This window comes from Stegodyphus dumicola, chromosome 5, assembly GCF_044657685.1.
Source record: "Stegodyphus dumicola isolate Sdum_Otavi_A_Nest chromosome 5, ASM4465768v1".
NCBI lineage: Eukaryota > Metazoa > Arthropoda > Arachnida > Araneae > Eresidae > Stegodyphus > Stegodyphus dumicola.
This window is the reverse complement of record NC_140772.1, coordinates 98,771,587-98,783,895: the sequence shown is the minus strand read 5'-3', so window position 1 is coordinate 98,783,895 and position 12,309 is coordinate 98,771,587. Positions and strand designations below refer to the sequence as shown.

The window sequence follows — 12,309 nt, the reverse complement described above, 5'->3', positions numbered from 1 at the left end:
AGCACATTGACTAAAGTACAAGTTTGTGCAAGATGAGTTTTCGAAGGGACATTTTCAATTAGGCTACGTCAGAAGTAATGAACTACGAGCAGACATTCTGAGTCTGCTTCCAGCAATTCAGTTTCATTTTCAGAAGAAGTTGATTGGAGTAAAAATTGCATATAAGTAAAGGTTAATCTATATGAAGAATGACTATTTTCATGCTTGAAGGAGGCTGTTGAGAATCAAGCATTTAATTTATTTTATGTGCAGTTTTAGTGGCATCATTGTTTTGTTGTATAATTATGTTTTATGCATCTGGCATCACTGTTGTTTCTGTTATTTTAAAAGGTGTCATGTAAAGAATAAGATGTACGTAAGTTCTCTTTACCTTTTTTACTTAATAAAGTCCAAAAATTCAATTAGCCATTACTCTGTTCATTTTATAACAATATATATATATATGTGTGTGTGTATATATTTACCATGTAAAGTATTCATAAATCTATTTAAATTTACTGATATACATAACCATATTTGCTACATTCATGAATGAAAATCTCAATATTGAAATAAAACTTTTTGCTTTTCAGTTCTTTATATAATGCATAATTTATACAAAATTAAATTCATTAACCGTTAAAAAAATCTTTTTAATAAAGTTATGCTTGGTCTTCTTCATCTGAATTTCTGGGGATAATTCAAAGAGACAAAATAATGTTTTGTACATGGAATCCAATGTTTGATGTTTTAATAAAGTTTATTTAAATCCTAAATAAATTAATTGCACTTTTCTGTATCCTTCTATACAGAAATAATTATTTTAAAACTAATATAGTATACCTTTAGCAGGGTTTAAATGTGCTTCACAAGACCAAGAAGCACTAGAAATTGTTTTTATATAATTTTCTAAACATCTGTATGCTTGTCTTTGAATTGAATAAAAAGTGCATTTTCATTAAAAAATTTAATATTCCAAAAATTTAATACTCCTCTTTTTCTACATTTTAAATCAATGGCTTAAACTCTCTTGTGTAACAATGCAAATTTTGGCATTGCAAAAAGCATTATGCCTTTATTTAAAATTGATTGGTTCCAGCAGTTCCTTACATACAGTTCTAGCTTATGCCTCAACTGAAGATAGCAATCTCAATTTCAAAAACATTCATTTTCATTTAAAATTTGGGTGAATATGGAATTATTGACTCATCAAACACAGACAAAAAATAAGTTATAATATTGTATTTTCAGAATCATAAAATATTAGTGTGGATAGTCACTGACAAACTAGATCTGAGACAGTATAAGAATACACAAGACTGAGATAAACATACTTAAATTTGTGATCCTTGTCATTACAGAAAAGGAGGGCAATTTGAGTGCACATTTTCACTCAAAATACATCATTAAGATTGAAGTAATCATTTAAACTCTGATCGGATTATTATAAATTCCCTACAGAAGAATTTAATCTAACTTCATAACAATATCTTGTAGATAATTCGACCAGGAACTGCTTAGCTTTAGACAAAAACTCAGCATATTTTGAGGAAGACAAATATGATATTCTTTTGAAATATGCTGCCACAGTGGATTGGATTAAAATTGATAAATAAATAAATATGCAATAGCTGTAACATTATTTACCGAAAAACATTTGAAAGGAAAAAAATTATGAAATAAGGGTTTTTTTGTATTTTTAAAAGGAAAGAAATGTTAAAACAATTAATTACAACTTTAAAAATGAAAACAGATTCTGATGTTTTGGAAAGATTTTAGGAAAATATAATTTAGCAGTTAAAGAAGATTTGTAAATACATTAATCAAAATTAAAGCAAAATCTTTTTAAATTTCTCTCTAACACAACTGACATATTTACAATAAACTACTTTTCTGAAAGAAAAGGATCTTTGAAGCAGCATGTTGTTTAATGATAATAATAGTTTGGGTACATTTCAAGATACAAATACATGCTCTTAAAGGTACTGGTAAAAATTCTATTGAATGCACACATGGAGCTTTGATGATTACAAATTTAAGATGCAGAATTTAAGAGGAAGGTTATGACATATACAAAAAAGAAAAAGCTTAAAAAACATAAAAATGAATTCTTTGTTTATAAGATGCAATTAAAAATACCTGCTTTCTATCAACTGTTTTCCATAAACTAATTTTTCATATTTTTCCTAAAATTTATTCAAAATATATTAAAATTAGACTTTATACTAAAAGGAAAATATACACTCATATATTATAAATAAAGCATTAAATGCCAAACAATCTTCTAGAGTTTAAGATGTTTTATGCTTTAAAATTATTTTAATACTTTAATTTCATTTAGGTAATAAATAAGTTACGTTTTATAAACATATTTTATGCACTTTTACATCTGCCTTTTCCTTTTTTCTCCTGTTAAATTCTTTACATATATTTGCTATATTTTTCTTTCAACAAACAAACAAATTGGCCCACATCATTTGAACTAGTAATTAAATAGACATAACAGAATATTTATGCAAAATTATTTCCTACTTAACTCACCAGGAGTGCATGTGTGTTGGTGTATTTAATTATGGCAAAGCACACTAGGGCTATCTGCCTAAGGGGAGGGATGCCTTCGTGGAGGACTTTCTAAGTTGAAACTGGCTCGTATACACTTTACACATGGGGAAAACCACGAAAACACCCATGCAGCCAGCCCGTTCGCGGAATTCGAACCTCGGACCGAACTACCAGCGTTCAGCGACTTTATCGCTCGGCTGCTGGTGGGCCCAGGAGTGCATGTGACACACTCCTTTAAGAATCTAAAATGATCCTTGTTACTACTTCTTAGGTTCTACTTCATAAAGGGTGGCTGGTTTGTTAATGATGCCTTCATTTGTATTAAACAATTCCATAATTGCATAAAGCAAGCAATGTCAGTATTAAATAAACAACTATTCAACAGAGAGGAGGGGGAAGGAGGTATTTCTTAGCTTTGCCAGGTGTAATATCTTGGAGTCAGACTTAAGAATTATCACTGCAATGTTGATGACCCAGACATGATTTACACCTTGTCAAGAGATGAGAATTAGAAAGTGGGTGAGCAGCCAGCTGCTTTGTTTCCTTTATACATGAAAGCATTTGATTATAATAGTTTCAGAAAAATATTTTTTGAAAACTGTTTGATAAGACTGTTTAATTGCTACTGAAAATGGCAGAATCAGATGAAATACCCCTTGCCATTCTGAGAAGAAAGCAGAAATAAGCAGCTGTATGGGAATCAATGACTATAGTAATTTCCAGAATGAAAGTTACATCTACCAGCTTTTAACTGATATATTCTTTCAGTAGAAGAATTAAATGGTCTTACTAATGAGTTAAGAGAGAATATCAATTAATAAAAAATTTTAGATAGTAAAATTGAGAATCAGATTCATATGAATTGGAACAGGTCAGTATTCATAGCCAATATATATACTAAACAATAAAATACATATATACTAAACAATAAAATGGCTAAGAAGATTAAAAAGGAATATGCAGTTGTATTCTAACACTGAACAGAATCTTAGTATTTTGCAAAAAGTAATTTCTGAGATTTCAGATGTTAGTTATTTCCAGAATCAAAAACGACAGAAGTACTATAATTTACTGGTAAACTGCTTAAATTAGAAATATCTAAAATTATATGAACGTAGAGAATGAATTTCTGGAGTCACTTTGAAAGTCATACATGATAATGAAACTTTGACAAAGATTGAGAAATTCAGTTATTTAAAATATTACTTCGCAGTGAATACAGCATTGCTTAAAGAGAGGTTTGGATGAACTGACTTAAGTTCTCATATAAATAAATTTTTAGCCAATAAGCCAGTAAGAAACTGCCACATTGTAAAAGCATTGCCTATGCATACATATAATATGATTTGAGAAAAACTACAAAAATTTTGAAATCAATATTTGCATAAGAAATTAACATACAATAACAGAACAAAAATTTATTAGAAATATATAATATTTACTCATTTATTTCTCTCCTGGTTTTACTAATTTGGTCTTTTGATGATCTACAGAGGAAAATTATGTGATGTAAGAGATATGCTAAGACAAGGATTCGGCTGATTAGGAAGCTGAAGTCATTAAATGTACTAATACTATTGTATTTCAAATGGTTCTTTTCAATTATTGTTTTCAATACTAATCTTCTCACTTATGTATTATAACTTGCTATATATTGATTTTTGCATGTTGCTACTATAAGTAAGAAGTTTATACCTGCTGAAAAAGCTGAGGCAGAAAATAAGGAAGGAACGAAATATGTAAGTAAGCACAGTATAATTTATATCTCAACTGTATGTATTTTTACAAAATTGTTGAATAAATTAGTAATTATGAGTTCTTAGAACAATTGATTGATATAAAGTAAACAAAATAATAACTAATTTTTGTACAACTGCTATTCTATAATAAATTGTAAAATAATTTTTAATTACCTTTTTTAACAAAAATAAATCACAATTTTTGGGGGAAGGCAGAAGCAAAAATAACTGAAACTGAAATACATTTTTTTTCCATAAACTTATGGATAAACTAAAATTTTTTAATAGATTAATTTATAATCTATTTTTAATTCAAAGGATACAAGGAATTTCAGGCTGACTTCAAACACAAAATCATACAAATAAAGATATCATACATATTGTGATTCCTGCTTTCTTATTTATTCATGAATGTAATTTGATTTTGAGAAATACACTTTAAAATTAAAAATAATCTAGAAGTTTAATGTACAAAAATGGATAAACAAAATATGATATTCAGAATCAAGCAGTGTATTCATTAGAATACTAAAATTCCTTAATTAAAAATAGGGGATGTAGATTTATGATGCAGAAGGAAGAGCAAAATAGAAGTAATAAATTATGATAGTTACCTTTAAACTTGATTTTGTCATTATAACAGCTGCAGCAGAAGAATCAAACTAAAAATAAGACGTATATTTTAGTCAACAATGATATTCATATATATATATACATACACAGGGTGTGGGAATCAAATGTACCTAATTTGGAGAGGTCGCTCTACTTAACAGAGAGTTTAAAAGCATAAGAAAACTGTAAAATTAGACATTAGTATTCACAAAGTTTTTATAAAACAATCAGTACAATTCCACATGAGCTCCCTTAGTAGCCCTGAGGATGTCCAGCCAGTAGTCCAGTTCCAGCCATGTCTGGTGTAGCATTTCTGGAGTCACAGCAGCAACGGCTGCGGTTATGGAGGTACAAAGGTCTTCAATATCACGGATGTTCCCTGAGTAATCGCATGTTATCCATCAGTTAGAAAAAAATGTATCTAAAAATGCATGAACATGCTTGCCAGTAAGGAGAGATCCCATCTTGTTGGAAGATAACAGTGGGTTGTAAATGCTACATTTGGGGTATTGATAAATTTGTAACATGTGCAGGTAATTGTTTGCCATCACAGATGTCTCAGCAAAGAAAAATGGTCCTATGACTGTATCATGTGATAAAGCACATGAAACGTTTGTCCCATTTTTTTATGCTGGAGTTTTTTCAGCATGGGGTGAATTTTTTTTATAAACTGTTTGAAACATTCTTTGCATCTTTACTACAGATTTGCGTTCTGCATACCAGAGAACAATGTGCCTTCTCTTGCGGTGACACCATTTTTACATTTGTCAGCTCAGCAAAAGCGTAGATGCGTGGGACGCAAGAAAAAAATATTGTTGCCAAACTCTACGAATTCAGCTCCCACATGTGGCCAATATTGCCTTCATAGCGCTAAAACTTCACTTTTAATCAACTGCTCAAAACAGGTACACTGCGCAAAAAAACAAAGAAGGGGGGGGACAGTTCTATTTCTCCCGTTTTACTGTGCCGATTGACGAAATTCAACTTGTGTTTTTTATGTCTCGAAAGCGGGACTTAGGATATGTATTAGATTTATATATAGTAATGTTTTAATATAGGTATTTTGACACAAAAAATAGACTTTTTCTGAAATAACATACCAATTTTTTTCCATATTTCAATTCTACTACTCAAATTACGACAAACTACCAATTTTTGTAAAAATTAGCTGTCAAAATTTTAACTCCTCAATGTTAATTGAGTTTGGTATATATTTATTGCCAGGCCCGGTGGTGCAGTGGCTAGCGCATCGTGCAGCAACACCACAGGTCCGGGGTTCGAATCCCGGGCTGGGCAAGGTTGACTCAGCCTTTCATCCCTTGATTTCCATCTCTTGGATCACTAAAATGAGTACCAAGTTCACTTGGGGACTAAACACTGGGGGGGGGGGGCTGCGACAAGCTGACCACTTGTTCAGGGCATATGCTTACGCACCCTGGAGCCCACGGCAGATTTCAGGGCACTGCAGGCCTTGGCCCATTAGGGCTGCTTGCCCCACTGAGTTTTTTTTATATATTTATTAATCTCTCTTTTTTTATTAAACTTATTTGATTCTTCCTTTTACATTTTAAAATTCATGTTCACTCCAAATAAAATTCACCCATTTTTTTGTGATTTATTTTTAAAATTTGTATTTTAAAATAATTTTTATAAATTTTTCAAAAAAATATTAATTATAATCTATAAAATGTTTACCATCATCTTAAAGTAGACGTATTTCTAAGCATTCCTGCAAAAAATTACAGTGTTTTATTCAAAATTTCCGAAGATACATGTGAATTTATATATTGGCGCTTTTTGAAATTCGGCATAATATTTATTTAAAGCGATAAAACATAAAATGTTGTTTAGACACTTTGCTAAAATTATTTGAAAGTAGGGATGATGTGACTTTTTTTTACGCTCTGGCATAATGGAAGGGAACGGAAAATTGGTTGCTATATATTAAGAAGTTGCCAAGTGAATTATTCTTGGTGCAAACTGAAAAAATTGTGGCAAGATAAATTTTTGAATTTCTGCACCAAATTTTACAAAATTTAATATATAGGCATAATTTGAATCGCAGAATCGAAATATGGGTAAAAATTGGTATGTTAGTTCAGAAGAAGTCTGATTTTGTGTCAAAATACCTATGTTAGAACAATGCTGTATATAAATCTAAGACAAGGTTGATTCAGAATTCATCATCAATATTTGGTGGGGAGGTAGGGAATAGGAAAAGAAGGAGATTTTACATAAGAATGCATGGGCGCATATGCCATGTAGTAGTAAAATGACCCCAGTTCAATGATGGAAAGAACACATAAGAAGGAAGTAGTAAGGAAAAAAAAAAAAAAAAAAAATTATTATCTTACATGAAACATTTCTTTGCATCAGTTTTACAGACTTACAAGAGGTGCTCGAACTGCTGACCATGTGGAAGAATGCATGACTCACAACGACGTTGCATGGACAACCAGACCTTCTGGAATGTGCCTGGCATTTACATGCATATCTGCAAATTCATTCCACGTATACCGGTTCATGTTACTTCTGCAAAGTCACCTAGTCGAATGACGACTGGCTGCACACGTCAAACAGCTGTGCTTATATATGGAAATGGTGTACACACAGCGCCCTCTACACCACCATGCATTCGTCTGAGCCCATACTTTCCTGTGTGAAATCTTCTTTTCCTATTCCTTACCTCCCTACCAAATATTGATGATGAATTCTGAATCACCCTGTATATATCTTGAGCTTCCGAGACATGAAAAACACAATTTGGCTTTCATCAATCAGCTCAGTAGAATAGCAGATATAGAACTTTCCTCCTTTTTCTTTTCTTCTTCTTCTTTTTTTTTTTTTTTTTTTTTTTTTTTTGGCAGTGTACATTTGATTTGGACACCCTGTATATAGTTAGAGTTAGTAAACTGATTAGAGTTCAAAATTCTGTATTTTATTTTAATTCAGTTTTAATTCTCTTTTACTTTGTGTTTACAGTATCCTCTAATAACAAGAGAATTATTAAAAATCATTCAAAAAAAAAAGTAAACATTGTACTACATTCCTGTAATAGCTCTTCAGAAAGCTGGTGTTAAGGGACATCACTGACTCTTCTTTTTACTTTTAGCCATGATCTATCAGTTCAGAAGAAAAATAGCTACACTTTATTTTATTACGACTATTTGAATGATATTACAGAAAAGTGTCATCATTTCACCAGAATTAGTGACCTTTGATATACTCTGAACAAAAATAAGTGATTTTCAAACCTGATCTATAAAGGTGGTTTATTACAAGTGGATACAGACTTCAAAAGTCATGATAAGGGTGTTTAAAACACAAAAGAACTGACAGCTTAAAACAATGCTTCTTAAACTTTTCTCATACATGACGTCTTTTTACCATTGATTTTTTTTCTTTTTCTCAACCCCAGATAAAATAAAGATATAAAAATGGGTCTGTGACACTTAACCAACATGTACATTTAGGCTATGTGGGCAGTTAGCCAACATGGACAATTAAATGACATGAGCATTTAGCCAACGTGGAAATTTAGCCAACAGGACATTTAGCTGACATGGATATTTAGTTGACAGGACACAGCTGACAGGTCATTTTAGCCTACAACACATTTATAGTTACCAACACGTACATGTAGATAAAATAATAATAATAATAATAATAATAATAAAAAAACCCTATACAACAATGTTTTAGTAAAATTTGTCCATATTTATCTGAAAAACAAAAGGGCTGTTTCCAGGGTACCCAATGAGATGGTTTATAAATCAATATCATATTTTTTACTTTAATGTTAAAGAAACTCTGTATTTTAAAATTAACAGAAAAGCAACCTTATTTTGGCATAGATTTTGAAATCAATTTCGAGAGTAATTAGACCTAGGTCTCTATATTTCGGTTTGGTTTATTTGATTATGACAAAGCACTCAGGGGCTATCTATCTACCTTCAGAAGGACTTTCTAAGGGAAACTGGTTCATATACATGTTATGCATGGGTAAAGTCATGAAAACATCCATGTAGCCAGCCTGTATGCTGGTATTTGAACACTGGACCTAACTACCAGTATTCAGTGATTTTACCACTTGGCAGTATGTGGACTTGCTTTCTATGTTTCACAAGTGGGATAGAAAATTTCAAGAGTTGGAAGAGCAAAATGATTTATATTTAAAGAAATATAAATATCCCATAAAAATTATTTCCTTGATAAACAGTATACACACGAAAAGATATAGTTTTAGAATTTGTTTCAAATGAGAAGTAATTAATGAAAGAAAATTACATATTAAGGAGACATGTGTGCTTGTTTTTTGCTACATAACAAATTAAATCTTGATGCAATATTTGACACTGCTGAATGTAAAGGTCAAGGAATTTTGTGGAGACTCAAGTTTTGAGTTATTAGATAGCTGAACAAAGCCCTCTTGGGCTTTATATGGTAGGTGATAAATTTCTTTATGGTCAATCAAAAATGGGCTTTGAATCTAAGGTAACTTTTTTAAATCAAAAGTTGATATAGTACTTAAAAAACTGTGTTTCTAGGGTTCTTAACTGATCTATGATAATTTTTGTAATTAAAGTTTTATAGTTATTTTTTGCAATTATAAAAGTGTCAATTGTCAAAACATTTTGACAATTGATCACAGTTGAATTTGAAGATGAAAGTTTTATTAAGGAGGCTGATCTTCTTAATAAAACTTCCAATTTTTTCATTTAAAGCAAACAAACATATTGCTATTTATTTCCTTGAACTGATCACTTCTCAATGACAACACAGCTTTGGAAGCCATGAGTCATTTTGAAAAAGAGCAGTAAAATCAGATTAAGTTAAAAAAATTGTTAAAAATATAATTTTGCTTTTTAATAACAATAATCTTCTTCAACTTTGATACCCATTTTATTTCTGCATGTAATAATAAATTTCTGTAATCTGAGTCTACGTCTTTACAGAGATTTGAAAATAAATGGCTGTTAAGGGCATGACTTTCAACAGTTTATAATTTTGAGAGTATCCTGAAGCACGTTAACTTCTTCCCCCTGCTGGGGCATCTCAATGTATTAGGTAATGTGTAAAAGCTACATGATCATTATCAGCAGCTTTCAGAAAAGATTTAAAATCAATATTTTTGTGCTTCATGGCTTTTGCATCATCTATGTATACTCCATTCAGTTTAAAAAAAGTAGTCATCTTTATTATGCATGTCTTCCCATTCCAAATGATGAGAAAATAACAATTTTACATCAATATTTTCTTTATAAAAGTGCCTGATATATACTAATAACTGAGCTATCTTTTAACATAATTTGTCATGTTTAACAGAATTGGAAATTTGGGGCTTTCATTAAGTCTAGTAGTTGCTCGACTTGACCTTGGCTAATTCCAGAAATTTTATTGGCAGGATTTTAATTCAGAAATTCTTCTGAGATATCACTTGACAAAGGTGGTTTTCAAATTTCATTGCTATATTTATTTCCTTGGAGTATTTCTACCATTTGTACAGCAGGTAATACAAAATCTTTTCAATTATGTATGGCCTTTTTTTTTTTTTTTTTTTGTTAGCAATCAGATGTGAGATTTCATGTGATGCAATTAAATATTTTTTGCTAACTCTCATAAATTTATAAAATAATAATAACAATAATAATAATAATAATAATAATAATTTTTTATATGAAGATTTTAACAGTCGTTTGAAATATTGTTTTGTTTTGTTAACGCATGAAGGATGCTTGGTCTCAAGATGGCTTTAGATTTTCAAGGTTTCATACTTTTCATTGCCCAAATGTTATTGCAAATTAAATAAAGAGATTGTTCATTACCATCACAATTGCTGAAAGTAAAGAACAGTTGCAGAAATGTCTCATTATACTTTCTTTTTCACACCTTAGATGTCTCTTCCCAATTACTAGATCCTGCTTGAAGAGACTACTATAATAATTATTCAAATAAACACAAACCTCACTCAAATAAAACATTAAAATACAATACTGTATTATTCTTGTGCCATACACACTTATTCCATAAAACAGAAAAAACTGAAAACTACATAGGAAAAACATTATCACTTCACTAGTCATAGCAGCTTCAATCTAATTCTCAGCATGCCTGCTTAGCACAGAAGGTTATGTACTGTGTGTTTGCAGCAATTTTAATTCTGAAATAACCTACATGCTGAAACTGTGATGTGACACCGCTGTTAAGGTGTGCTTAGTGGCATTTTTTAATATGAAAATAAAATTTACAACTAAACTTGGAGAGTACTACAATTTATAATTGCACAGTTCAGAAAATATAATACATTAAAGATAATGAAGGGATTGTGACCATTGTTTCTTTAAATACACATATTTCAATTAAATTTTTGTGACCCACACATTTTGCTTTGCAATCTTGCTTGGGGTCATGACCCACAGTTTAAGAATCACTGTAATGTTATTCACTGACCATTGCATAATCCAGAAAGTAATGCTTTTTGGATAATGTAGTGGTTCAGTGACATTTGAACATCTAACAGAAATAGTTTTGAAAAAACTTTTACATGAAATCCAGCAGAATGCAACAAACCAAAAAATTGACACATTAATTAATAAAGCAGAAGCCCTTTCAACAGTTTCACAAAATAAAATGGCAACAAAATAAAGCCACTAAAGATGCTTCTGCTTTAACAAATCCATAAAACCATTTTTTTTTTTTTTTTTTTTGGGGGGGGGGTTCAGTTTACTTGAACATTTTTAGCTATTTTTCTTCACTTATTGCTTACAGATACAGCAAAGTTTCTGTTAATCTGGTCAGTTTATTTAAAAGATCTTTATGAACTTTTAACATACAACAATATACTGCATTTCATTGTATCACAAACAGAAATATATGAAACAGGAAATCTGGAATTGAAAAAAAAAAAAAAAAAATTAAAAATTAAATAAATTATTAAAGCTACCTGAGGTCTTCCAGCTCTTCCAATCATTTGCAATATTTGAGTCTCAGAGTATTCTTTGTAACAACCACCAGCATACTGCACAGTAGATTTTACTACAACCAGATGAGCAGGAAAATTGACTCCCATAGAAAGAGTGCTTGTAGATACTAAAATATTTTTAATAAAATGTAGTAGACATAATAATATTTCATTATCTGATATTTTATGACAAATATTGATAGAAAGGTTATTCGTAACCCCAAGTTACGAATAACCAGGCATATTTTTACATTACTATACAATATTTTCATGCTTACAAATTAACTCATTACAATGAAAAAGAATAATGAAATAAATAAATACCCTTTACTCATGTACTTTCCCTACAGCTGTTAAGTACAAAGTTCTGAACATTTGTAAATATTCTTATAATTTCCTCCTTCCTCATGGCATTTAGAAAGCGAGTTCTCCTAAAATTTAAAATGTATTCCTCCC

The 12,309-nt window shown here is 30.5% G+C and overlaps 1 protein-coding gene across 10 annotated transcripts in view; it reads right to left on the bottom strand.

The window, feature by feature from the left end:
• LOC118199039 (putative ATP-dependent DNA helicase HFM1) overlaps positions 1 to 12,309 on the bottom strand; it is a 511,790-nt gene that overhangs the window by 293,037 nt on the left and 206,444 nt on the right. For all 10 annotated transcript variants that reach the window (XM_085816885.1, XM_085816888.1, XM_085816889.1 and 7 more), the window contains 3 exons: positions 11,836 to 11,981; positions 4,895 to 4,942; positions 2,119 to 2,165 (listed from right to left, as the gene is read on the bottom strand). In XM_085816885.1, coding sequence (XP_085673011.1) covers positions 2,119 to 2,165; positions 4,895 to 4,942; positions 11,836 to 11,981 — 241 coding nt within the window. The remainder of the gene's footprint in view (positions 1 to 2,118; positions 2,166 to 4,894; positions 4,943 to 11,835; positions 11,982 to 12,309) is intronic.